The sequence below is a fragment of the Bos indicus x Bos taurus genome, chromosome 10 (genome assembly GCF_003369695.1).
Source record: "Bos indicus x Bos taurus breed Angus x Brahman F1 hybrid chromosome 10, Bos_hybrid_MaternalHap_v2.0, whole genome shotgun sequence".
Classification (NCBI taxonomy): Eukaryota; Metazoa; Chordata; class Mammalia; order Artiodactyla; family Bovidae; genus Bos; species Bos indicus x Bos taurus.
In genome coordinates this window covers 15,377,141-15,404,706 of record NC_040085.1, presented here as the reverse complement: position 1 = coordinate 15,404,706, position 27,566 = coordinate 15,377,141, and the positions used below count along the sequence as shown (strand labels likewise).

At 42.1% G+C, this 27,566-nt stretch overlaps 1 protein-coding gene, 1 long non-coding RNA gene and 1 pseudogene across 8 annotated transcripts in view; 1 reads left to right on the top strand and 2 right to left on the bottom strand.

Moving 5' to 3' along the window:
* The window catches only part of ACIN1 (apoptotic chromatin condensation inducer 1), a 38,460-nt gene that overhangs the window by 7,080 nt on the left and 3,814 nt on the right, over positions 1-27,566 (bottom strand). For 3 of the 7 annotated variants that reach the window (XM_027553290.1, XM_027553291.1, XM_027553292.1), the window contains exons 3-9: positions 27,413-27,524; positions 26,870-26,989; positions 12,807-12,895; positions 10,859-12,103; positions 10,208-10,423; positions 9,623-9,738; positions 1,771-1,912 (exon numbers count right to left, since the gene is read on the bottom strand). In XM_027553290.1, the coding sequence (XP_027409091.1) occupies positions 1,771-1,912; positions 9,623-9,738; positions 10,208-10,423; positions 10,859-12,103; positions 12,807-12,895; positions 26,870-26,989; positions 27,413-27,524 (2,040 nt within the window). The other 4 variants (XM_027553294.1, XM_027553295.1, XM_027553296.1 and 1 more) reach the window with 4 other exon arrangements.
* LOC113899920 lies at positions 3,980-12,401 on the top strand. Its single transcript, XR_003513032.1, has 3 exons — positions 3,980-4,180; positions 9,981-10,085; positions 10,695-12,401. It is a non-coding gene; the product is annotated as an uncharacterized LOC113899920 (long non-coding RNA).
* Positions 16,407-16,491, bottom strand: LOC113900559 (annotated as a pseudogene).

Genomic DNA, 27,566 nt, shown 5'->3' with positions numbered 1-27,566 from the left:
AGGACCCTATGTCCACCAGTGGCAAGCTGCAGCAACACCACCACCCAGTGCTTGGAATCCAGGTGATGACTTCAGAGTCCCTTTCTCCTCTGCCTGTAACTGGGGAGGGGGTCCTCTCACCGAGTGGGTTCATGAAGCCTCTGTTGAAGGCAGCCTGGGGGTAGTAGGTGGATAGCCCCAGGACCTGGCACACATTCAGCAGCAAGGTCAGAATACTTTTCTTCTGAGTGGTGTGTGGCATCTCCTCAGGGACTCCAGCTGAGACAGTGGTTCCAGTCAGGTGGATGGATGAGCCCCTGCCTCCAGGGATGGAGGAGAAGTTGGAGCAACCAACATGCTGCCCTTCACCATGGACAACAGGGACCAAAGGAAAGTCCATCTGATGAGCAAATGATGATACATGGCTGGGCTGTCATCAGCATTAAATCCCTGGGCTCAGACCCTAGACTTCTCTGCAGGGTTCCTAGTCGTCACAGCTTAAGCCGAGAGCCCCACTTGGTATTTTACAGCTGGCACTGTGATCACAAACATTGACTCTTTAGGAGGTCTTGGTGCCCTAGTTGGGGATCCCAACAGTCTGCAGCAAACAAGGCAACCCACAGTCCTCAAAAGGGCAAGGGTGTGTGGGCAGGCGCCCCAGCACTGACACAAGCTCTTCTTGGGGTGTCCCAAAGAGGGAGATGATGCAAGTCCACCCCTTTCCAAATGCTTTTTGCTTTCTTAATACAAGTCTCTCCAGAACAGTGCTCTTCTTGGCCCCCTGATGTAAGCCAAGGCAGGGAGGCAAAAGGGGGCCCATCACAGGATCCCATACACATGCCCCCCTCTGGCCAAGACACCTGGATAGCAGACTCGGCTCTGACTGGGCAGCTCAGTAGCAGCGGTTGGGTCCAGAGGAAGAGGCGGCATCAGCGATTGGCCAGTTGGGCAGGGTTATATTTTACGGGCGGATTACCGTACATGAGGTACTTGGACAAAGTTTTACGGGGAAGAAGGACCTTGTAATAAATAATATTCTGCACATCAAATCACTTTCACCGGCCCCCACCCCCGCAACACACACCAAAGAAAGGCTACACACACAACAGTCCCTCCCACCCTGTTACTCTCGTCCCAAACCCAGCTAATTCTTTCTCTAATTACTTTAAGAGCCAAGAAGACTTCGCTGGCTCTGATGGGAGGAGCCCCCTGAATTGGGTGCAGGACACAAGATAACATATATGCCCAAAAAGTAAGTTGAGGCGTCACAAAAATAGCCAAGGGGCCTCTGGGATCACCCCAGGAGCTGGCTTCTAAGTAGCTTCATCTTGCAACAAGACCACTTGGGGGCAGATCAGCAACAAAAATTCCTCAGCATGGTGCTCAGCGGAGATCCACCAAAGCCCACTAGATGGCGCTGAGCCCCAACATGCTTTTAAAAAGGAGGGAAAGCTAGGGGGCTACCACAGGGAGAAGCTAGAGAAGGCAGCAGGGAAAGCTAAACCTGGGTCTTGGATAAAGGGCCATTAACTGACTTTCTGGGTGGTAACAAACTTCCCCAACTGCACTACTTCCCCAACAAGGAAAGGGGGATGAAGGAGCCCTGTCCCATCACACGGGGTCTCCCTGGCTAAACCAGCGAATTCTCCCTTGGCCCTGTCCTGATCCAAATCTTTGCCTAGTCCCTTTTTTAAACTATCCCACTGTGGAAGAGGGATCACTGGAGTGTTCTACTCTTTCCCCTACATCCACTCCTGCCCACCCACCCCAGTAGGTGGCTTGGATATTTACCTCTTTCTTCTCCTCATCCTCAGCATTGCCCTCTGGGCGATCATCATTGCTGACTTGGTCTGCAATAGGCATGGGGGGCTCTGGAACCTCATTTTCAGGTCTGTTTTCACTTGTGTCCATGGTCACTTCCTCCTTCTCCTCACTGTCAGTATGGGGATAGGTTGGGGGGCAGGAAAGAACCAAGGGGAAGAGAGAACAAGATGTTAGGTTTTGGGTCAAGGAAACCTCCATGCCTCAATACTTGGGTGGGATTGGGAGGGCTGCTTTTCAGATCAAACTAGAGACCTTGCCCCCACAGGAAATGCAGACAACCTTTTCCCTAGGGGAAAGAGCACAGATCACACCAACCACGTCCTCCCACTGCCCAGATGGGATAAAGCTGTGATGTGTAAGGTCAGGACTCCAATGCTCTTAGGTAGTTCACCAGAGTACTCTTCTTATATGAAGAGGAGAAACATCCCTCTCTGAAAAGTCCCTCAAAAGTGACTGTTATTTGCCCACAACCCCAGGGCCTCCCCAGCCCATGGTCACGGGCACTCTTATTTAACCAAACTGCATGAGAAACTAAGGGAAGCCCAAGTCCTAAAAAGATGAGAAAGAGCAGCCAAGGCTGTGGCAAATGACCCCAACCTTGTTGTTTAATCAACTGCTTAGGGTAAAAGCCTAATGACCTACAGATCTGGAGACACCAGGAATGGAGAAATGGTGGGGTGCGGGCTGTAGGGAGAGTAGGGCTGGTGAGGGTTCAAGCTTCAAGGACTCTAATCCAAAAGGAAAAATTAACACTGCCAAAGTATGAAAGCTCAGAGAAGAACCAGGCCACTTTTACCTGCTCAGAGGTGTAGGAATTGTTCTTACATTCAGCTTTCGCCCAGTTTCTCCCACTCCCTTATTCCAACTTCCAAGAGATAAAGAGAGCAGGCCTCCCAGTCAGGACACACCCTCCCCCACACCACGCATCCCACCCGCCGGTGCCCCTCCACAACACTGAACCCACTCCCCCACCCCTCCGAATCACACAAGTAGAGTCCCACTGCAGGCAATGAATCTCAGAGTTCACTTCAGATAAACTAGCTTCCCAACTTCTTTTTTCTGTCTTCATCCCTAACTTGTATCTCTAATCTCACCCCCACTACCACCCAAACACCGAGGTGGGGAGGGGAGGGCGGGGAACAAATCAAGATGAACAGGGTCCCCTCTCTAAGTCTCAAGAGAGGGGAAGCCAAGCCTCCACAGGCTGATAACCAGCACCGAAAATTCGGCATTCTCGACAGGCTGCCTGACACTCAGAGGTCAGAACAGCCTCCCCAGAGCATGGGAGGGATGCACGGGAAGGGTGGGGGGGGGGGGGGAGAGAAAATCGGAACTGTGCCCCCAGCTTATAGGCTCCCACAGAAACACGAGATTCAACTGCCTGAATCTAAAGAAAAGGCTCATCCAAAAAATACCTATTTCCCACACAGAGAGGGCAAGTGAGGCCAATTAGAAATCAGGCAGGAAGGACAAAGGGGGAAAGCAGAATGACTGAAAACAAACCAAAACCAAAGACGGAATGAAAGCCATGGGAAAGAGAAGGGAGATGAGGGGGGCTAGAGCGGTAGGGAAAAAGGATACATGGAAATGTGAAGCTCTCACCCTTCTTTGCTTTCTGATAACATGATTTTTTTTCTCCCCCTGGAAGTGCTGTTTATCCCTTTCTGGAATGGAAGAAATAACAAAAACCAAACAAAAAAATCCTAAAAAATTTAAAAAAACAAAACAAAACACCTTCCTTGTCCCAAGATCCCACCACCTCCTCCCCGGCCACCCGATCCAGAGAGAGAAAATCGAGATGCAGCAACTAGGGATCCAAAAAATGGTAAATGGAAGGAGAGGTGGTGGTGGTGAGGGGAGGCTAAAATAGATCTGGATTTTAAGAGATAAGCGTTAAGTCCTCACGGCAAACCCCGAATTCGGCTGGATTGGTCTCTCTGGAGGAGGAGGAGGAGGAGGGCCAGGCTGCTGGTAGTGGCTGGCTCTATTGTACTGGCGGAGCGGTGGCGATCAGCCGGAGACATGCAGGGGAGCCATCTTGCCACTTACCCAGCAGCCCGTGTGTGCGGATGGGGGAGGGCCCTGCTGCAGCAGGGGAGGGGAAAGGAGAGAGGGAGGGCGCTGAGTGAGCAAGGTTCTTATCCTCTGGCAAGCTACTCCGAGCTCACTGCTGGCTCGATAGGCCTGGCCCTTTCCCTTCTTTTCTCAGGTTACAGCAGCTAACGAGGCCTAACCCCAAAGGGGAAGGGTGCTCTCTCCTTGTCTTCCCGGGGGCGGGGGAGAGGGCTGGGTGGAGAGGACAAAGTTACAGCTGTTTGCTTGGAAGATTCCAGAGAATAGAAAGAAAGGAAACAGCAGAACTGGAAGTGAAAAAATGGTAAGAAGGAAGATAACAAGGCCAAAGTTGAATAGAGACAGGGGGGAGGGTCATGAGCAATTTTTTAGGTGTCCATGTTCCTCTATCCCAGAAGCCAGGCATGGAACATTGAAAACTGATCAGCAGGCTCAAGGTGGGAAGGCAGGATAAGATTTGGCACTATCTAATCACTATATAGTAACTGGCCGCTTACGGCAGCAATGACCACGTGTTACTACTTCAGGAGATGAAAGGAAAGGATAAGCAGAGGTGCTTTCTGAATTACCAGTAGAGGAGGGGAGAGGTATCTCTAAAGAGAAGACAGACAACTTTGTTTCACAGAGTCTTTAATAAGGTCGCCCTGCCCCAGGGTCTGCAGGAGCCAAAAAGAAAAGGATAAGCAGGGCAAGGGGACCTTGCCTAAAGCATGAAGGCCGCGTTTTGGAGCAAGGGCTCCCAAGTGAGGGCTCCGGAGTACATAAGGGAAGTGAGAGGACTGTTACTGGGAACGGGGTGGGGTGGGGGTGTGTGTGCAGATCTGTTGGGCAAAAAGTGATTGGGAACTTAACAGAAATGATTAATTATGGGCATCTCCGAACTAATGTAAAATGTGAAGCTGTCTCTACCCATTCAAAACAGCACTCAGTAGATGCTCAAAATGCTCATCTGTTGACTACAAAAGTGCTCCTTTCGTAGCCTAGTCGCAGTAAAGGTTTAACATTAGAACAAACTTCTGGATTCTTAACCAAAAGCTTAATATTATCTCATTCGTGATACCAGAGCTTTTAGCTAGGACTGAAATTTCCTCCCTGCTGCTTAAAATCTTAAATGTACACACCAACTGCATGCTAGAGCAGTCGCATTTAACATCACACAGTTCCTTTTCCCTTAGCGGTCCCTGTCTGCTCAGTAAGATTGAGAGTCTAGAGTCAATGGCCTAGGGCTCAATCCAGGCCCCAGCTCCACCTCACACAAGGAGCACACAAGTGATACTGAGCGAGTTTCTGATCCTCTCTGTGTATCAGTTTCTTTATCTGTAAAGTTGGGGTAATAACAATATCTATCTCATCTAATAGTGTGATAAGGATTTGCTCTTAGGAACCTGGTTTGGAAGACACCCCAAGTCAAGGCAAGGATATGCGTAAAACACATGTATGTTTAACAGGCCATTATCTCATCTGAGACTACCTATGGAGCTTTTAAAAGAGTGTCCTCTAAGTGTAGACTGCTCTTTCTATGATGTAAAGGCAATAACTGGTTTGCTGGGTTCCACTAATGCCCTCCCACTGTCTAGTGCCCTCTGGTTACTTGCCCCTTACCCTGCAGAGTTCCTCAAGGTCAGGGACACCTAGCCTGGAGCCTAACACAAAGAAATGTTCAGTAAATATTTCTAAACTAGGTTGTCATTGTGGGTCCAAGTAAGATACTTTAATAAATGATTGCTGCATTAGAAGTTTTCCTAATATTTTTAGACAGAATTCCCACAAAGACCATTACGCTACAGAGAAACATCACCTTCAAACATCCTCAAATACATGTTCCCTGTCCATCAATTGTCCTAAAATACTTTCAGCTTCCAATACGCCTCTCCAAAAGTGGCTTTCTTGGAGGAAGAATTTTAATAGCAATTCGTCATTTTTTTCAAGCATAAGAATTTTATGATGCTATCCTTGGCCTTCATGAGATATGGGTTTGTGCCATCTATTCCCTCATGATCAAACCTACGGGATCTAAGAATTACCAAAACTTTTCTAAGAGGAAACTTCGAAACTGTCCCCAAAAAGGGGACTCAATCTACTTGCAGGACTAGTCCCAAAGTCTTCTTAGCTATGTGTCAGAGCCCCACGCAGCATTTCTTGGTAGTCCCTTTTAGACAAAAGGTATCTCCTTTTCCACTATTTAAGTTCTTGCACAAATGTTTCTGATACCTTTGAAAAGAAAGTGAAACTGCATGGGGATTGGGGGTGGGTGATGTTGTTGTTAGTCAGTACGGCACGTTCGAGTCTTTTGTACCCCATGAACTGGAGTCCGCCGGGCTCCTCTATCCATGGGATTTCTCAGGCAAGAATACTGGAGAGGGTTGCCATTTCCTTCTCCAGGGTTATCTTTCCCGACCCAGAGATGGAACCTGTCTCTTGCACTGGCAGGCAGATTCTTTACCAGTGAGCCACCAGGGTGATACCTACCCATAATTAAACAGCAAACAAAGCATTTGCAGCCCAGAAGAAAAGGACAGAACTAGTTGAGGGCTAATAACATCACATTAGAGTTTGTATCCGAATATGAATGAGATTCAAAGAAACTAATGGAAAAGGGAAATTTCTATAGACATTTATGTTTGAACTTTATTGTAGAAAATTCACAAAGAGCTGAGGACTGATATGAAATTTAAATAATAGTGGGATTTGACTACCTTTGGTAGTAAGATTTAAATACAGCATACCCTCAGGAGCATACTAGTTCCAAGATAACCAAGGAGAGTATGGTTTAAGAGGATATGTCCTTAGATACCAACTTCTCAGTGAGTGAACTCTATTGATAACAATAAATTCTACTTTTTAAAAATTATGCATCATTAGGCATACTGGCACTGTAGGTCCCCTATCAATTACACTGTCATATTGGTTTAAAGGACCATTTCCTTCCTGCTATTCAGGCAAAAGGACAACTAAACACAGTGTCAAGGACCCAACAATTCTACTGCCTGCAAGGTTTGTATATACAGGAAGGTTTTATTTAGAAAAATTGGGGTTTGAATTAACTACTACTGGATGATACAGTTGTCCACACAAAGTTTTTCCTTTCCCTTTCCTTTTTTCCTCTCCCCCCCTTTTTTTTAATGTAAAAAAGAGAGTACCCTTTTTTCCTGTGTATGAGTAAATTTTTGTTCTATCTATAGCAGGCAGGGCCGGATTTTGGAACAGGGCTCAAATTAAACAGGACTGAGGGCTCACAAATTCCTGCCCCAAGAAATGAAAAAGATACCTTACCTCATAAATCTAGAATCCCTCAGGGAACAATCAGAATCACAATGGATTTAACCAACCACAGCAAAAAAAAAATTTAGGTCATCTCTTCCAAGTGGTGAGAGATCCTTGAAGTCTAATTTTTTTTTAACACTTTACTGAATCAATGGGCCCTAGCTCTATTTTTTAAAAGTCATGTGACTTCTTGTTGAGGCAGAGAGGAAAACCAAGGTTGAGCCACAAATGGTCTTTTTCATTTAGCACTCACTGTTGTTTCATCTCACTTTTAAAATTGGCCAGGCTCCAGAGATTACCAGGCTAAACACCAGCACTCAAGAGGGGTGAAAGACCAGGAGGAGTGTTGTGAATCAATTTAGCAGGGCCTCCAGAAATGTAGCCAAACTTCTCAAAGACTCATTTACCAAATCCAGTGCCAGAATATCCTATAGGTTTTGGGCATGTAATTCTGTTAGGCTGCCAAATAGACCATCTGAAAGGCAGACAGAAGGAAAGCAGGTAACCAGGGATGTGTATGAGCCACTCTTGAGCTGAGACTGCATTCCTAATCTATGGGCTGCTCCACGGAAATCTGCCTGGGCAATAATGGGCAATCTCAGGATTTGCCCCAGGTGCCATTTGCTATCTCCTTGCCAGAATCAATGGGACTAGATGACCTCAGTCTTAAAATACAGGTCAAAGCCCCCTTTACCTGAGAAGAAAAACTCTGTATGAGACTCCAAGGTTCATTTGCCCTGGACCTACATGCAAAAATCCAGAAATAAGGTGCTTTAAAACAGCATACAGTGCCACTCTGTTGCCAGGATCTCAGAGACCTATAGGACTTTATGGTAAGCAAGAAGCCTTTCATAAAATCACTTGCTTCTCATGGTGCACAGGAAGCAGTTCCTCAGACCCAATTAGTAGCAGGTTTTCAATACATACTTTGAAACTGCCATTACAGAAAAGACATATTGTACTTCCATGGGATGGAGGAGGGAAAGGCAGGTATTATCTCTGATTGATAGATAGAAAAGGGAAGGTGTCACCCCATTTCCTCATCGATGGTGTAGCTGGGAAATCCTGAACACGTTCAGAATTCGCTGGGTTTTCACTTTAAGGTCCTAGAAGAAAAACCCCTTTCCAAAGGATAATGTACCAATTCCAAAAGGGAAAAACAAAAACTTTTTTCAAAGGCAATAGAGTGAACTTTTAGCTTTCAAACCAAAAATGTAATGGCCACAAGATGGCAGCAGAGACAACAATATTAGTATAGGCAGTATCGAGGGTATATCCTAAGGCAAAAGCTATATAATGATTACATGAAAGTGAAAGTGAAGTTGCTCAGTCATGCCCGACCCTTTGCAACCCCATGGACAGTAGCCTGCACCAAGCTCCTCTGTCCATGGGATTTTCAAGGCAAGAGTACTGGAGTGGGTTGCCATTTCCTTCTCCAGGGAATCTTCCCAACCCAGGGATTGAACCCACGTCTCTCACATTGTAGACAGACGCTTTACCGTCTGAGCCACCAGGGAAGTCCAATGATTACATAACTATTGTTAAAAGTCTCAAAAAAAAAAAGAGATAATAAATCAATCATGTCATTGCCCACCACCCTCCAAAATCAAAGGCAAAAGGTAGTCTGAAGTTCTAAGAATTTACATTACTAGACATATACATAAAAATGAAAATCATATTGCTAGTATTAGTGTTAATGCTATCAAAGCAATCATGGAACAAAGTTAGGCCAACTGTCTACTCAAGACATTTTCTGACATTGAAAAGGTAAGCAATCTTATTTCCACAATGCTTTGTCATTTCCCATGAGACTTCAAAGCCAAGAATTCTGGTTCAATGGCATCTTAATTTGTAATACATACACTCAACAAATGAATGACAATTTTCAATTACTAATTTCATATAAGAGTATATTCTAAAGCTAGATTTGTAAGGAATAAAAAATTCACATTAATTGCATAAATGGTAAAATCAATCCAAGGGTCTCAGAAGAGAGAAGCTTCTGACTTGATATGGACTTCATATTTTGCTGTACTGTATACTGTGAGAAGTAACTAGGGTAGACTGTGGCTAATAAAATTGTAGCTAATAACCAGAGAAAACACAAAAACTAAAAAACAGCACCCTTGTTTTTTTTTAGATCCTCAACATCCTTTATTAAACTGTGTTCCCAGGCTCACAAGCAGCTGGCAAATGTGAGTTAAAATACCTGAATCAATTTCTGCTTCCTCCTTAAAGGAATTGACTGTTTTGGTCAGATGATCCCAGAAAATGGGTTTCCTTTTACTCCCACCACTGCTTTTCAGACTACATTGAGTTCTGGTGGCAGCTATCAAGATAGTATAACTGAAGTCTAGCCTTAGACCAGATACAGCTCTGCCTTTGTGTTTTATAACGCAACGAAGATTTAGCCAAAAAACCCCAGGGAGCCAAGAACTATCCTACAAATCGAGTTATATCCCAACTGAGAGGTATCACTTACACAGTGTGATGAATCCTTTCTGATTCTGGTAGGTGAGAGGTCGGAGTCTCTGAGGTTTGGGGCTGTGTGGCAGCCGGTGGCTCTGCCTCTTCAGCTTCACACTTCTTTGGGCTCCCCTGTCAGGACAAACACACCAAAACAAACATAGCCAACGTACTTAAGTCTGCTTGATTCCTCTTCTTTAACATGGAGCTGATAAAAGGCAGAGTACGACATATATAGTACCAGCTCCAGACACGGCCCTATTATTTATTTAATTTTAAAAAGTGGAATGGAATACTGCTTACAGAATTTCTATGGTAGGAAACATTTTATTAGAATTCTTGAGAGAACTGAGAAGAGGCTTCCTTTTGGGCAGGAAGAAGAACTGATCCCAAGAGCGCTGAAGATGAGAACCCTGATGCTCAGCCTCATGGAGAACTTCCATTAACCAGGAATTGGGAAATAAAGGAGAATCTAACAGGTATCCCCTTCTACATTTCTACTGAGCTTTATCCAGACTGCATTTTCAGTTTTTTAGCTAAGACAGAAGGGAAAATCATGCCTAATCCTGTTTTCCTTTAGGGAGGGGGCATAATACCCTACCCGATCAGGCTGTAACCTCTGGGTCACATGCTTTGCAGCTGGCTCAGGTTGGCTCACAAGCCTCACTTGGACAGAGGATGGGGTGGAAGTCCTCTCCTTTGGCTCAAGGACCTGCAGTTGTGGCAATGGTGGAGCTGCAACCTCCTGACCAGAAGAGGGATCTTTGGTTTCAGTGTAGCTGGTGCTGCTGTCCCTAGAGACTCCAGGGCTCAAAGACTAAAGAAATGAAACACATTAGCCAAATTATTTTATTTGGTATGTATTCAGTAGATCACTGAGTTTTCCAACTTAATACTTCAGATCTTTTTATCCCTAGATTTGACTTAGTGATTTCCCTATTTCCTAGATTATCCAAAAATTTATTAACTCCAAGTTAGGTGCAAGGTACTGGGATATACACATAAAAAGGTATGACCATACCCTCAAGAAGTTCATAGCCTAGTGGAGGAAATGGGTAGATGGCTTGACCTTTCTTTACAATCAATAGGAATCAAACTGAAAAAGAACCAGTGAATTGAAAACGAGACTGCAAAATGAAAAGTAATCACTGAACTGGGGACTAAAGGAACCTTTTTCTATTCCTGCTGGAAATCATAAGCTCTGTAGGGGTTGAAAACAGTGCAGTACAGACAGAACATCTCCCACACTTACTTTTCTGCTGTTGCTTGATGCTGACCGGGAACGAGAACGGGAACGTGACCTGGACTCTGATGTTGATCTGGAGCCCACCTTGGATCTATCATGAGGGTTGGCATGAGCACGTACCCCAGATCCATCTCTCTGCTTGGATCTTGGAGGTGAGTGAGACTGAGAGCCTGAACTGTCAGGAGAGCGAGATCTTGACCTAGAACTGGAGGATGAAGATGAGGAGGATCGGCTAGAGGAGGAGTCAGCTGACTGTTTCAATCTGTGGCTTGGAAGAAGGGCATGAGAAGCCCTCCTGCCTTCTTTCTGTTCCAAAGATTCCTCAGTGATCCCTTTGGCCAGCGTGAATTCCTCAATTTTTAGAGGGAGTGGTTGAGTGGATTTTTCTGATTCAGTTTCAAGACCTTTCTGGGCTGAGGATTCAGCTTGTGCGCTTTTCTGAACTAGAGGCAGGACACTCTCCTCTGGCACTTTCTCTACTGGAGATTCAACTTTGGTGTCTGCAGGACCTGACAAAGGAGACAAACTTCCCACCAACTGCACAGTATGCTGAGATAGTAATAGCTCCCTGGCCTCAGCATCTGCATTAGGAGGAGATAACTGAATAAGGACAGGAGGGGCCGGGCCTTCCATGGGCTCTATTTCTTCTTCACTCTGGAGCTGTGTATTAGGTGGTGGAGAAGATGCTTCCTTGGTAAGTAAAGGTGGGGGAGTCTCCTCCTCACTGGCAGTTAGTTCTGGTTGTAGCACAACCGGGGCCTTCGCCACATCTTCAGTCAATTGAGGAGGGGAAGGAGACTTGGATTTTTCCTCCAAGCCTTTTGAAGATTTTATTTCTCTTTCTTCTTCAAGAGAAGCTGTTTTCATCTCTTTCTCCTGCTGATGTCTGGCTAGATGACTTCTTCGGGCCTCTTCCTGGGACCTTGTAACTCTCCCTCCTCTCTCTAACCCCTCCTGTTCCTGGGATCTTATAGTTTGGGGTCTCTCATCTGTCACCTCCTCCACTTTTACTATGGGTATCTCTTCTCCCTCTTCCTTAAACTGTTTCAGGACTGGTGCATCTCTAGATTTTTGTCCCTCATCATCATCATCTTCCTCTTCCTCCTCTTCTTCCTCTTCCTCCTCCTCTTCTTCTTCCTCCTCTGTTTTCAAATTTCGATCTGCTCTGACCCTCAGATTTCTAGAAGGTGTTTCTTGATCCTCTTCCTCCTCTGCAGCCTGGCTACACTCGGAGAGTTTAGCTGCTCTTGCCTGAAAGAAAAGATATTCAACAGTTCAAGGTATATTTGCTCACTGTCAACAGAAGAGAAAAAGTATCTCACAGGATACACATGATGGAGAAACTCGATGATATATGCTTTCAGCAACACAGAATGACAACAGACATGTGTGACTTAACATGGACTTCATGGGAATCAAAACAAATACAATAATGAAACTGCTAGTACTTCATCTGCTAATTTCAAGCTTTAAAATAAATACGAAGTGAACATCTAGAAAGTGTGGGGAGGCGGGCCTGACCTATTTTCAGTAAATGTGATTATTTTGATTTTTTGGATATATTTAATTTGTCCCCATTATTTATTTTTCCAAGGTCGTAATTAACCATTCATATACTTTTGTATTCTGTTCACTTAACACCAAATCATACAGCTTTAAGGTTTTAAATAATGAATTGTCTGTTTTCTAATAATATGCTGCCTTCCAAATACAGATCAGCCTGCTAACTTTTACAATTAAGTTTTAATTTTTATATATTCATTTAGAAATCTGAAGGCCAAAGTAGATATAAATTAGAAAACACAAAATGAGAAAAATGTTAAGCAAAGAAGGTGACTATACAGAAAACTAGAAAAAATCAACTCTGAAAATAAGTTGAGGAAAAAGAGGAGGAGGAGATATCCAAAGCATTTCGCAAAGAAGTGAAGGATGCTTTCAGAGACAACAGAGTTACCTGTCTGACTCTGGATGATCGTCTTTCTCCTTTCCTTGGTTTCTCATCATCAGATTCACCTTTCTCTTCAGAAACAGAGGTGCTTTTTCCTATCAAATGAAAGAAAATCAAGTCAGACTTAAAAACACGAACATTCATACAATACTGCTTTCTAAAATTCAATCAATCAAAGCATATGAGCTGGTCAACACACACCTATATTAATTTCCCCGATCTCTATGTAGAAGAAAAGACCATATGAAGCCCTAAAAGGTCAGGACATGTTGATAATTCCTGCTATGCACATCTGGAATGTTTTACTATCTCAAAGCCAATTCACATATTACAAGTAATTCAAACAAATGTAAAATAACTACCAGTGGCTTCAAATTGTCTATCACAAAGTACATTTATTTCTGTTAAATGTTTTGTCACTGAATCAAAGCTAAAGACTTCATTGTGTTCATTTGATTTTTTTGGACAGCCTATTGCCACTACTTTTGCCCAAAACCTCATGATTAACACACTGGTTTGTAAAACAATAATCTCATGATTACTTAAGAGAAATGATTTTCAGGGCCCTAAGGTTCCTAAAAACTTCTTCAAGCCAACTGGACAGGGCTCTGGAAACAGGCCTCTCAATTATGTTTTATATATGGAACTCAAGGTAAGATTAAAGAAAAACAAGTTCTACTATTAAAAGAAAGCTTGTAAATCACCAATGTAGGTCATTCCAATTAATAACTCCAAGTAAAACTGGAAAAAATGTTCACTTACGTTCCATGTAAATCACTTAAATAATTTGGGTCTCAGTGTCTTGACAGAAAATGGAACTGAGGGGCTGGAAGATCTCTATGTTTCCTACCAGTATTAAAATATTACACGGAGTAGAAATGCATTTATTGATGAGGAACAGTTTAGAAAATAGCCTAAAGATAATTACATTCCAAATAGGTACAATACAGTACAAAAGGTTTAAATGATGCACAAACACCTGTTCTACACTAACAGTATTTAAACTAGTGCAAATAATGGCAAATGGTGTGAGAAAAGGGAAGTTTTCTCTTATTTCTATATTTCAGCAATCTAAAGTGAACTAGTCTGGGCTTCTGTAACTAAAAGAAACTTACAAAATGAACTAGAAGACTGCATATACTTTATAAAACTTTATTCTATGATCACTTGATTAACAGGATCTCTGAATATATAAAACATTTCATATCTAGGTTAGAGAAAAAAGACTTTTTTGCATACATAGGAGAAAGAAGCTGATTTATTGTAGTTTAACAAGAAATTTTAAAAAAGGCAGAAGGTAGAGGGAGGGATAAACAGGTAGAGCACAGAAGAGTTTTAGGGCAGTGAAAACACCCTGGTATGACACTCTAATGATGGATACGTGTCATTATACATTTGTCCAAACCCACAGAAAGTACATCAAAAGTGAACCCTAAAGCGAGTTACAGACTTCAGTGATTATGATGTGTCAGTGAATATTCACACACTGTAAGAAGTATACCACTCTGGTGTGCAATGTTGATAAGAGAGGCTATACATAGGTGGGAGGAGTAGAGGGCACATGAGAAATTTCTGTACCTAGCAATTTTGCTGTGAACCTAAAACTACTCAAAAAAAAAAAAAATCTTAAAAAAACCCCCAACAAAAACACTATCCAGATGCTCAAGAATTAAAAAAAAAAAAAAAATTTGGAAGGAAGGTAAAAATTTAAATATTGCAGATTTCTTAAACTTATCTACAGACAAAGAAAAGAAAATCCTACACCAAAGTATCAGTTGCTGCTATTTTAGTTTGTGGGACTTATGGCGATTTAAAAACCTGTTTAATGCACTTCTACGAGAAAAGAATCTAAGAAAGAGTGGATATATGTATAACCAATTCTTTCTACTGTGCACCTGAAACATAACACAGCATTGTTATTCAACTATACTCCAAATTTAAAAAAAACCCTAGGGAATTCCCTGGTGGTCCAGTGGTTAGGACTCAGCATTTTCATCGCTGGGGCCGGGGTTTGATCCCTGGTCAGGGAAATAATATCCCACAAGCCATGCAGCACAGCCAAACAAATAAATAAAAGCACCTGTTTTCTTCTAGTTTTTCAAGAATTTTTCTAAAGAATACATGCTACTTTTTGTAATAAAACAATCATTTTTAAAATGATAAAATCCTATACTCTGCAGGAAAAACCTACAGAAGAGATTCTCCAATCACCTCAAATACTATAAACAGGAAAAATTCACAGGTCTAGCCATCCCAAATACTTGCATTTATCACTTCAAATTCTATATAAGAAACATTCTCTGCTGTTTTATTTCAACTTAAAAAGTGAGCGTTATAAACACATATATGCTCTGAATAAATAAATGTGATTTTTAAGGGGAGGCGGAGAAAGGTATGCATACAGTTAGTCATAAATGTGCTAAACAGGTCAAAAAAATAGTTTTTTAGTTATGATTTTAAAATTATGTACAAGCAAATAGCCTTTATCTCCATCAATTATAAACTACATACTATTCTATTAGACCATAATGTGTCGGGAGCCATGTTAGGCATTACTGACAAAATGGAGGCACGGCCCCCAGCCCCCTCCTCATTCCGCAGGCACAGATCCCGGGATGAAGGAGTTAGGCCTTGTAATTCTGACTTGTCTTTTCCTCTCCTCGGCTGAGTTGACTGAAAAGGAATATTAAGGTGCTTATTGTTCTTGAGAGGAGCATGAGAAGGCACAAAGCCTTCTGCAGCATTGCTCAGAAAATAATTCATAAAGTTAATCACTGACATTTGTTCAAGGACTTTTACAAGAGTGTTCCAGGATGAGCACATAGGCCGTAGCTTGAGGCCATGGGAGGGATTGATATCTGAAGCCTATTTGTGAGGAGAAAGTTTATGGCAAAGGAGTTTACTGAATTTAGGGCTTAGAAATAATTAAAATAGTTAGAAGTTAAAGATTTGAGGAATGTTGTAAAGTTAGCATATTTTACTATAGCTTATAGAAATCAGGAATTTTTAGAGACACTATAGCTAGAAGCCTTTTTAAGAGAGTGAGCTCAGGATGTTAGGGGCAAACTGGATTTAGGAAGGTAAGTAGTAAACTGAGGAATGTAGCATGAGTTACAATGTAATCACAAGTTAACTATGGGACACTTACAAGAGGCAGATAATAGATAAGGCTGATTCCCAGAGAATCACTGAAGCACGAACTCTGTTTGAAGAGCAACAGTGATTTATGGAGATGATAAATCTGGGAGAGGGGGAACTGAAAATGTCAAACCTCTGGCCTAATGTTTTTGTAAAAGTATAAAAGAGAATCTTAAACTTGGAATAAACAGGCAGTCCATAGAAAACTGAGAGGCTGCCTCATTTCTCTCGCCGACACCATCCATCTCTTCAGGTTGAATCCCTGGTTGCTGGAGTTGGACTCCGGCCAGTGGCGCCCAGAACAGGGGACACTGAAGAGTAAGTGATTCTGGGAATGTAACGCGGGACGGTTAGGACTGTACCTGTGGGTGGCCGGCACCCCTTTGCAATTTAGGCAGGGTGAGGAGGGTATAGAATCAGTAAGAATATTCTTTAGAAGAATGGGTTTCTTCCTTTTTTTTTTTTGAGGCCTTTGCTAATCTTGGTGCTCTACACGATCAGAGAAACTTCTCTAGTAACGAACTATAGAAATGATCCCTGAAAGTATAGTCTTAGAAGAATGGGTTTCTCTGCATCTAAGAATAGACAAATGTTTATTGAAATATCATTTCATATGTTAGCCCATAGAGGCGTTAAAGCAAGCACAGGAAGACCGTCTAAATTTCTACATTTGTTTTATACTTTGCATGGGCCAGAAAAGGTTCCCGTAGATGGTTTTGCTCTGTGGAATATGATTAGAAATGTCCTGGACCCTCGTCATGAGGCTGTTAAGATAGTCTATGGGGGAGGCTATAGTGGTGGACGGTGGTGGGTCTCCACCTTCTGTGCAGATCATGTTTTCTGCCATTGATGAAGTAAAGGAGGGAGACTGTGCTCTGCCTCCCGAGGAAGGAGAGGGCTTACAGGACGCTGCGGCCGGTGCCCTGGCGAGCCCCTTCTTCCTCTACGCAACTGATTTAAGGTGACTACCGCCACCTCCACTTGTGCCTCCCAGGGCCCAGGAGTTCCCCACTTTGCCTCCAAAGCCTCCCAGAGTATTACCTAAGGCTGAGAAAGATAAAGAGTTTTTTTTGAAACAAAGGAGCTTTTAAAGCAGATGCATGCACAATATACAGAGCCTGCTCCTTGGAGAAAACCTCCTCAGGGGGCCTCACCCAGGCTTAAAAAAAAAATTAATCGTAATGGAAACGATTCTACAAATAAAAAATGTTTCTCTTGTGGCCAAATGGGGCATTTTTGCCAGCAATGTCCCGCCAAGCAGGGACAACAAGTTGTGCCAATCAACCCCAGGTAGCGCAGGACTGGACCTCAGTTCCACCACCGCAACAACAGCAACAACATTAACCCCTGACGTTGAGTGGCTGGCCCCCTACCTGAGGGCATTGTAGGACTTGTGCTGGGGCGTAGCTTGCTTTCTTTTCAAGGAACTTCGGTGGTGCCTAGTGTGGTAGATTCTGATTATACTGGGGAAATTAAAGTTTTGATCTCGCCACCTACTAAAACTGTGCAAATTAATTAAGGTCAAAGAATAGCACAGCTTTTGCTTTCACCTTATTATCAGACAGGAAAAACCTTGACTTCTCAAGCTAGGGGCCCCAGAGGATTTGGATCTAGTGATCTAGCTTTTTGGGTGCAGGAAACTACAGCTTCTAGGCCTTTAAAAGATCTTTTAATTCAAGGAAATAAAATGTCAGGGCTGTTAGATACTGGAGCAGACGTCTCTTGCATTGCTGGAAAAGACTGTCCCTCATCCTGGCCGACACGCTTGACCAGTGCCGGCCTGGTAGGAATAGGGTCAGTGCCCTCGGTTGCTAAGGGCTCACAAATTTTGACATGGTCAGATGAGAAGGGGGCATAAAGCACTTTTTGTCCATATGTGGTTCCTTCACTACCTTTTTCTTTATGGGGGAGAGATATACTATCTCAGATGGGAATGCTTTTATATAGCCCAGATGAAAAGGTTACTAATCAAATGCTGAAAATGAGCTATAATCCTGATAAAGGGCTTGGTAAAGATCAGCAGGAAATTGTTTCTCCATTAGAGACGGTTCTTAACAAAAATACAGAAGGTCTGGGATATTCAAATTTATCCTAGGGCCTGTTGCTCTTGCTGCCGACCCTATTACCTGGAAATCTGATGACTCGGTATGGGTGGAGCAATGGCCATTAACAGCTGAAAAGTTACAGGCAGCTGAGGATTTAGTTATGGAACAACTGGCAGCCGGCCATATAGAGCCTTCTAATAGCCCCTGGAATACTCCTATTTTTGTTATTAAGAAAAAATCAGGAAAATGGAGATTGTTACAAGATTTGAGAGCTATAAACCCAACCAAGGAAGACATGGGGGCCCTCCAGCCGGGCCTCCCTTCCCCAGTGGCTGTGCCTTTTCAGTATAGTGTGATAGTTACAGATCTACAGGATTGTTTCTTTGCCATTCCCCTGGCTGATCAAGATTATAAACGGTTTGGTTTCAGTCTCCCTTCAGCTAATTTTAAACAGCCCTATAGGAGGTTTCAATGGATGGTTTTGCCTCAGGGAATGAAAAATAGCCCTACCTTGTGTCAGAAATTTGTAGACCAAGCTGTACAAAATGCTAGAACAAAGTATAAAGATCTATATTTGACACATTATATGGATAATATTTTGGCAGCTCATAAGGATAGAGCCTTGTTGCAACAAATTTTATCTGAATTGATTGAGGCCTTGGAAAGCTGGGGTTTAAAGATAGTGCCAGATAAGATGCAAGTAAATCCTTTTTCTTATTTAGGGAGGGTATTAAATACCCATACCATGAGTCATTCGGAGAAATCCTTTACTAACTTTAAATGATTTCCAGAAATTATTAGGAGATATTAATTGGATACACCCACATTTAAAACTGACCACTGCAGATTTAAAGCCTCTGTTTGATTGCTTAAAAAGTGATCCTAATCCCAGTTCTAAGAGAAAGTTGACTAGTGAGGCAGAGTCGGCTCTTGTTAAAGTGGATGAGGCTTTAAATGATCAGTTAATTAGGATTAATATTACCAGAGGATGGGATTTAATTATTCTCGCCACAGAGCATACACCTACAGGATGCTTGTGGCAAGAAGGCCCATTGGAATGGCTCCATATACCAGTGACCCCAAGAAAAATAATTTTATCTTATCCTAGCTTGGTAGCACAATTAATTATAAAAGGTAGAAAAAGAAGTGTGGAACTTTTTCAAAAAGAAGTAGCAAATATAGTGATTCCATTCAATAAGGATCAACTGCAATTTCTTTTACAAAATAGTAATGATTGGCAAGTTACCCTGATAGATTTCAGGGGTCAAATTTTGTTTCATTTGCCCTCAAGCCCCCTACTGCATTTTTTGAAAACACATCCAGTGATTTTTTCCGAAGAAATTTTCTATTCAACCTTTGGAAAGGGCAATTTTAGTTTTCACAGATGGTTCCTCTAATGTTTAAGCAGTCACAATTATTGATGGAAAATCCCATGTTCAGGTAACTGAAGAGACATCGGCCCAGAGAGCTGAGTTGAGGGCGGTTATTTGGGCTTTTCAACATTTAAGAAACCACGCCTTCAATCTTTTGACTGACTCCCGATATACTGTAGGGTTATTTCCTCATACTGAGACTACTAATATTCTAGAAAATGAGACTACTATATTCTCCCTGTTATTTGATTTACAGAAGGAGATTAAGCATAGAGATAAGAAATATTTTGTGGGACATATTAGAGCCCATTCCGGCTTGCCTGGCCCTTTGCATGAAGGAAATGCTTTGGCAGATGCATTAACTAAAGTCATTGCTTTAAACTTACATGAAAAGATTGACAAGGCCAAAAATTCTCACAAAATTCATCATCAAAATGCAGCTGGTTTAAGGTATGAATTTCATATCCCTAGGGAAGCAGCTAGACAAATAGTTATGTCCAAATTGCCCAACATTTAATCCATCTCCACCATTAGGAGTAAATCCCAGAGGCCTTAGGCCTAATGCTCTCTGGCAAATGGATGTAACTCATATCGCGGCCTTTGGAAAACTGTCCTTAGTGCATGTTACTGTGGATACCTTTTCTCGTGTTATTATAGCCTCTGCTAGATCAGGTGAAGCAACAAGAGATGTAATTCAGCACTTGTTTCAAAGCTTTTCCCAAATAAGACTCCCCGAACAGATAAAAACAGATAATGCCCCAGCTTATAATTCTGCCACTTTTAAGAGATTTGTCAACAATTTTCCATACTACATTCAACCGGAATACTTTATAATCCCCAAAGCCAAGCCATAGTGGAAAGGGTGCACCAGACTTTAAAAAGTCAGATAGCTAAATTAAGACAGGGAGAATTTAAATATTCCTCTCCGCATCATGTTTTACACTATGCTTTGTTTGTAATTAATCATTTAAACGTGGACACACAGGGGCAGACTGCAATGACGAGACACTGGACTCCTGAAGGGGCTACGACTTGGCCTCTGGTTAAGTTGAAAGACCTCCTTACAGGAGAATGGAGAAGGCCAGATATACTGCTAACTTGTGGGAGAGGGTATGCTTTTGTGTTTCCACAGGATTCCACTTCTACTGTTTGGACCCCTGAGGTTACTAAAATCCCTGGGGTCCTGGAGTCCGGAACCGAGGAAAGATGGAGAGACCAGAAGCTCGTAGAGTCCAGACCTGAGGGAGCCAAGGAAACGCCAAAGGGCGAGTGACCCTTTGCCTGAGGCTTCACTGCTAGTACATCGCTTCAGGCACCTGGCGCTTCAGGAGAGACATGCTGATTGAGTTCAACCATATTCTGCCCCACCTCGTCACAGTTATTGTACTTAAACAATCACCTCCAGCACTGTACCAACTTGGGGCCAGCTAAAACATCTCGCTCAGCGGGCTGAAGAATTAATAGAAAGGGGGAGATACGAGGCCACTCCTATGGTAATGTCTGTGGTTATGCTTGCTGTGTTAGCTTGTCAGCTGAGGCCCTCCAGCACAGAAAAAGTTCATTGGGCTCATTTGCCTAATCCACCTTCTTCCCAGCCTACTGATTGGATGAATGAATGTGTTTTTCTTAATGATACTCTTCTTTTGGGTGGGGCTTCTATCTATCCTAATATTGTTAAAACAGTGGTCAGCACTCCCTTCAATTTTTCGGGCGCGTCCATTTATCCACCTATTTGCTTTGCCATACCTTCCTCTCTACAAGAAGTAGCTCCAGTTTTGAATGGATGCATTAGCACTTCCTTGAAAGGCATGCTTACTGATTCTCCAAGAAGTGATGGCAAGAGAGACTTTTGGTCTTTACAGCTGCTGATGCCAGGGGCGCAAGAAAGACTATTTGATGCCTTTAAAAAGCAGCCCCTCATTTAAAGGACTATCCGAGCTGTGCACTCCCAACTTTAGACTCTGATGAACAAGGACTACAGGCCTGGGAAAGCATAAGCAGAATTTCTGGCTTTCCTAGTTGGAAAGAATGCATGTACGCCATAAAGTTATCTATTCCCATTGCTGCCACCAGACATTTTCTGACCAAATGAGGGTACCCCAATCTTTTGAATCAACGATGGGGCTTGATTTATGTAGAACCTTATAGGTCCACATGGAATAATTCATTTCTCCCTATGCCTTTAGTAATTACTAGGTGGCATGCTAATGGATGGGTTCCTCCTTTAGTGAGCTTCGATGGAACGGGTCCCATGCAGCCTGAGTTACGGAAAGTATTGGCTGCTATGGCACCTGTGATTTTACATAGACCTTTAAATGAACAAAGATATATTGTACGGGCCTGCATGCATTCTCCCTATGCCTTTTTGTTGGCCAGAAATCAGAGTGATTTGGAAGTTTCTGAAGAAGAAACTGTTTACAATGTTATATGTGTGAATTGTTTTATATAGAATTGTGTTGATGGGAATGATTATAATTATAAGGCTGTGATGATTGTAAAGCAACCACCATATTTGATGGTTCCTGTAAAATTAGAGGGACAATGGTTTGAAGATTATGCACTGAAAGTTTTATATGAACTTAATTTAATTTCTCGACCTAAGCAATTCATTGCAGCTCTGGTTGTGGGAATAACAGCTTTGATTGCCATAACTGCATCAGTTATGGTTTCTGCTGTTGCCTTGTCAAAACAAGTGCATACGGCCTCGTTTGTCGATCAGCTGTCCAAAAATGTCTCCGTAGCTCTTACTACGCAGGAAATTATAGATAAGAAAATAGAATATAAGGTCAATGCTTTAGAAGCAGCAGTTCTGTTTATGGGGCAAGAAATTACAAATTTAAAAATTAAATTGTCTTTAAGGTGCCATGCTGAATTTAAATGGATGTGCATTACCCCTCTACAAGTGAATGAGTCCATGCACTCTTGGGAACGCATTAGAAATCATATTTTAGGCGTCTGGAATCATTCAGATTTTAGTATTGATATTTCTAAGTTACATCAGCATATTCAGAATATGAAGCAGGCGGAGTCTGACTTTTCTAATTCTCTCTTTGAAAATCTGGAGGGGTATCTTTCCCATGGATCCTTTTCTACAATAATGATTAATGCTGCCATGTGCTTATGCCTGTTAGTTCTGATTTGTGTAATAGCCCCGTGTCTTTTCAGGATACTCAGCCAAAGTGTTTCTGCTCTATCTACTGAGTTTCATACCTATGCTCTAAAAAATAAAAAAGGGGGAGATGTCAGGAGCCGCGTTAGGCATTACTGACAAAATGGAGGCACGGCCCCCAGCCCCGTCTCCTCATTCTGCAGGCACAGATCCTGGGATGAAGGAGTTAGGCCTTGTAATTCTGACTGGTCTTTTCCTCTCCTCAGCTGAGTTGACTGAAAAGGAATATTAAGGTGCTTATTGTTCTTGAGATGAGCATGAGAAGGCACAAAGCCTTCTGCAGCATTGCTCAGAAAATAATTCATAAAGTTAATCACTGACATTTGTTCAAGGACTTTTAGAAAAGAGTGTTCCAGGATGAGCACATAGGCCGTAGCTTGAGGCCATGGTAGGGATTGATATCTGAAGCCTATTTGTGAGGAGAAAGGTTATGGCAAAGGAGTTTACTGAATTTAGGGCTTAGAAATAATTAAAATAGTTAGAAGTTAAAGATTTGAGGAATGTTGTAAAGTTAGCATATTTTACTATAGCTTATAGAAGTCAGGAATTTTTAGAGACACTATAGCTAGAAGCCTTTTTAAAAGAGAGTGAGCTCAGGATGTTAGGGGCAAACTGGATTTAGGAAGATAAGTAGTAACTGAGGAATGTAGCATGAGTTACAATGTAATCACAAGTTAACTATGGGACACTTACAAGAGGTAGATAATAGATGATAAGGCTGATTCCCAGAGAATCACTGAAGCAGGAACTCTGAAGAGCAACAGTGATTTATGGAGATGATAAATCTGGGAGAGGGGGAACTGAAAATGTCAAACCTCTGGCCTAATGTTTTTGTAAAAGTATAAAAGAGAATCTTAAACTTGGAATAAACTGAGAGGCTGTCTCATTTCTCTCGCTGACACTGTCCATGTCTTCAGGCTGAATCCCTGGTTGCTGGAGTTGGACTCCAGCAGTAATGTTATTTTGATATTGTAAAACTGCAGTGACAGGATTCTAGACAATCCCTTCTCCAGAAGCACTTGCCTAGCAAGTCATCAAAGAGATGTGGGAAAGCTGAGAAAAGTTGTTCAGAAAGTTCTGGACATCATTGTTTTGCAAAAAAAAAAACAAAACAACAACAAAAACGACAGCTGGAGGGGACCTTCAGACATGAAAACAAGAACCTAGTAAACAATACAAACTATAAGAAAGAGATGAGGCATTTTTTTGAGCTCCTCGTAAGGAACTGATGTGAGGCAGACAAGATTCTACGAAAGGTGCCATCTATTATGTGCACGTGGCCACATGAGTGTCTTCAGCCTGATGTTACTGATATGTGAAGGAAATGAGCACCTTTAGCAGAGGGTGGAACCAATGCTGGTAACAGGTTAATATTTCAGGCGTTAAAAGGTAAGCCAGGGTGAATGTAAGATTTCTAAGATTCCAAGCCAGAAGTCTTCAGGAGAGCAAAGATAGTATAAAATGTATTAAAGTGAAGAAAGTTTAAGGGCCAGATAGGAGGGAAGTTTCTTCAATCTGGAAAACAAATCCCTCGGTAGGATCTACAAGACCCAAGTTAGGTAGCTATAGAGATCACAGCAAAGCCTGTGGCCAAACAGTATCCTTGGGTATGAATAAGAAGCAGAAATTAAGAGAAGGATGCCAAACCTAAATCTGACTCATATCTGCTGTATAAGTAACTTATCTAACATTTCTGTGGAATCTCAGCATCCAGATTTAACACAAGAAATAGGAATAAGGGCTAAATGCTTTGTAAGCCAAAGGCTGGTTAAAACCCCCTGGGGTGGTTCATACCTTTGTTAATCAATCCATATTCTGACTGCCCATTTTTTAATGTTTTAGTATTTTTCCTAATCGTCCGAGTGTGGTCTCTTTTTTAAAAGAATTAACTGAAGATAATAAGGACTTCCATAAAACCAGTTATGACCTAGAAGGGAATCCAGGCAACCCCTGATTATAGAGAGCAGAAAAATCTGAAGAAACTGGTAGAGAGGTAAAAAGTCAAGAAGGGGAGCCAGGGAGGATTTTATAAACCAATCCTTCCTTCCTATTTGGGACTGTGTCTACAGGACGTTAATGGGAGGCTGCTGCAGTATAAGACAAGGATCCTGATTAACTGTTAACACTGAAAAGCTATTCTTTCACTTAGTCATTCATAAACTGAGTTCATCAACAGAACTACCAGGAGACTTTTAAAAAACGTAAGGTCTCAGGACGTACACTCCTTGAGGTTCTTGGGGCAGGGACCAGGAATTCATATTCTTAAAAAACAATACCCCCCCCCCCAAAAATCCTCAGGTGCCACTGTTAATTAACAACATATTACTAGGAACCTTAATCAAAATGTTACGAAACAAGGAACCCCAAACATCCAAAGCTAACAAATAAACTGGAATCCTAATAATTTACTGGCCTACGGCAGACTGACATTGTATACCTGAAACAAACCTAACTTCTGGGTAAATTCCAGGCATTGCTATTGATCCAACCAAGCATTGCTAGAACTCCAAAACTACCACTCCACTTAGGACTCTTACCACATTTTATGCCACATCTGTAATAAAGTTCATATTCTAGGCAAGATCAGAGGTAGAAAAGTTTATGGACAGGGTACACTGAAGAAGACACAGAGCAATTGTTAGTTGTACCCTACAATTTTAACCCACTCTAGTATTCTTGCCTGGAAAATCCCATGGACAGAGGAGCTTGGCGGGCTACAGTCCATTGGATCACAAGAGTCAAACACAACTTAGCAACTAAATCACCAAACCACTCTACAATTTACTACATTCATTTCTAATTTTTCACCTCTTTCCTTTCACCTACCCTCTCTTTCCCCTCATCAATTATAGCTACAGGCATAGTCCTACTGATGACTCAAAGCACTGAACAGACTGACCACCTTCTTCATTCTAAATCTTTATTTGATTTTTAAACCTACATCTATTTCAGGACATTCCTCATTTTCACTTCAGATTACATTTAAGCCAGAGAGAGGTTCTCTCTTTTTCAAAAGAGTTTATCAGATCATATTCCCATCAAGAAGTTTCAGTGGTCCCTCCATTACCTTTAAAATTAAATATCACCTTCATTCCTATCCCTGTGCCTCTGTTCCTTTCTAAAAATACCCTCTTGTCCTCTCTGTGCCAACTCAAATCCTACCTATTTCTAAGGCTCAGCTCAAATACTACACCTCCTTTAATAAAGCTCTCTATAATCTTTCTGGTCCTCAGTGAATTTTTCGTCTTTCGAATTCTGACAGTACATTGTGTCTGTACTCCTCATATGTTACTTAACACATACTATCTTCTATTGTTAGCTTTATGTGTGATTGTCTTCTCTCTCCCTAACAGACTGTACAAGGTGCTGACCCCCCACCACATACTCCCGCATGGAGACATGTATACAGCAGAACTCAATACATAATTTTTTTGGCTTATTTTTATTTGAGAAGGAACACTGACAACTAACATGCATTCTAAAAATATTAAAAATATGGAATGATCACCTTCCCCATTACCACTAACATTAATAATTATTCAAAATACTTGTTAGTTTACACACTGGCTTCCTTTATCTACCTACTATCCACATGTCTTATATACACGTTCTCCTAAAGGTATACTTAGGTAGTTTCTAGAAGACAAAGGCTGTATTTACAGATTTTTGTTTGAGATACTATGCAGAAGTGGGTGCTCAATGCTTTCTAAAATGTGAAAAAATTAACCCTGCCTAAACCAATTCCACACATTAGGTCTGAATTCCTTGTAATAATGCTCACATAATACTCTGCATTGCCTCTCAGCACACAGCATGACTCTAATTATGTAATAATTTGTTTAATGTCCATCTGTTCACTAAACTGTATGCTTCATTATAGCAGAGACTTGTCTTTTTACTATATTTCTGGTGCCTAGCACACGCCTAGCATATAATAGACACTCAGTAAAAACTTGCTGAATGAATTAATAAACTGCAGATGTCCATTTGGGAGTATGACTGACTGGATGTGTGACACAGAATATATACAACTGGTGAAGAGATGAAAACGAGTTGTGACTGCTGCTAAATTCAGAGGTACAGTAGAGGAAGTTAGAGAGGTATACAGGTGAGAAGAAAAATCAGACTGCCTTATAAAATACTCTGAGAGGTTAACACAACATTGAGGTGAAAGCAGAATTCAAAAAGGACATAATTTCCATGAAAAACAGATGTCAAATAACACTGTCACAGAACTGCCCTGAGACTTTTAATGGAAGCTTAGCATGAAAGGAGGTGTAACTACCTCCCCCCACCAACTACGCAAGACTGTCAAAACAGCGCAGTGGGGAGGGAGATACGTACTGGGTGAATGTCTGCTGAGCTCCAGCTCTGGTCTCTCCAGGCTGCTCTGAAAGTCAGGAGGCAGCAGGGAAGCCACTCTCTCGGGATGGATCATCTCGTCCTCCGACTCAGCTGAAGCTTCTGCAAAGTACAGATTGGGTCGGGGCAGGGAGGGAGTGAAGGGCTCAGCATGTGGGAATATGTAGAGGAGTGAAGGAGGTCAGGCAAAGTCATGGATACAGAGTATATACTAAAGAGAGCACTGTACATAGAGAAAAACTCCCTGGTTTTTCTAGTCTAGTATGTCAAAGGATAGCTTAATTTACATATAACTCTTCCTGTTGGCAGGAATCCTCTTCTAACAAGATTAAGTCAAATTAAGTGTCTTCTTCCCTGACAAAACATAAAGAGTAACTCACTTGGATCCACCAACTACCAAAGCAAGTAAGTGGCAGTTTCAGCCTGACTTATATTCCTGAAACTGCCTAGTGAAATAGGCCCATCTACTCGGTGACAGGAATAAGAAGGAAGGACTCCATGTGAGAAGCAACAGTCTGAACTTACCTTCAAGTTCTGCAGCTTCTCGAGCTTCACGTTCCAAACGCTGCCTAAGCAGCTCCTGCTGCTTTTCCAGATACTGCTTTATGAAACTGTTCTGGCTCATTTCCTCGCCAATCTGTGTAGAAGAAATGGAAAAAGACAGTCTAGAAAAGCAAAC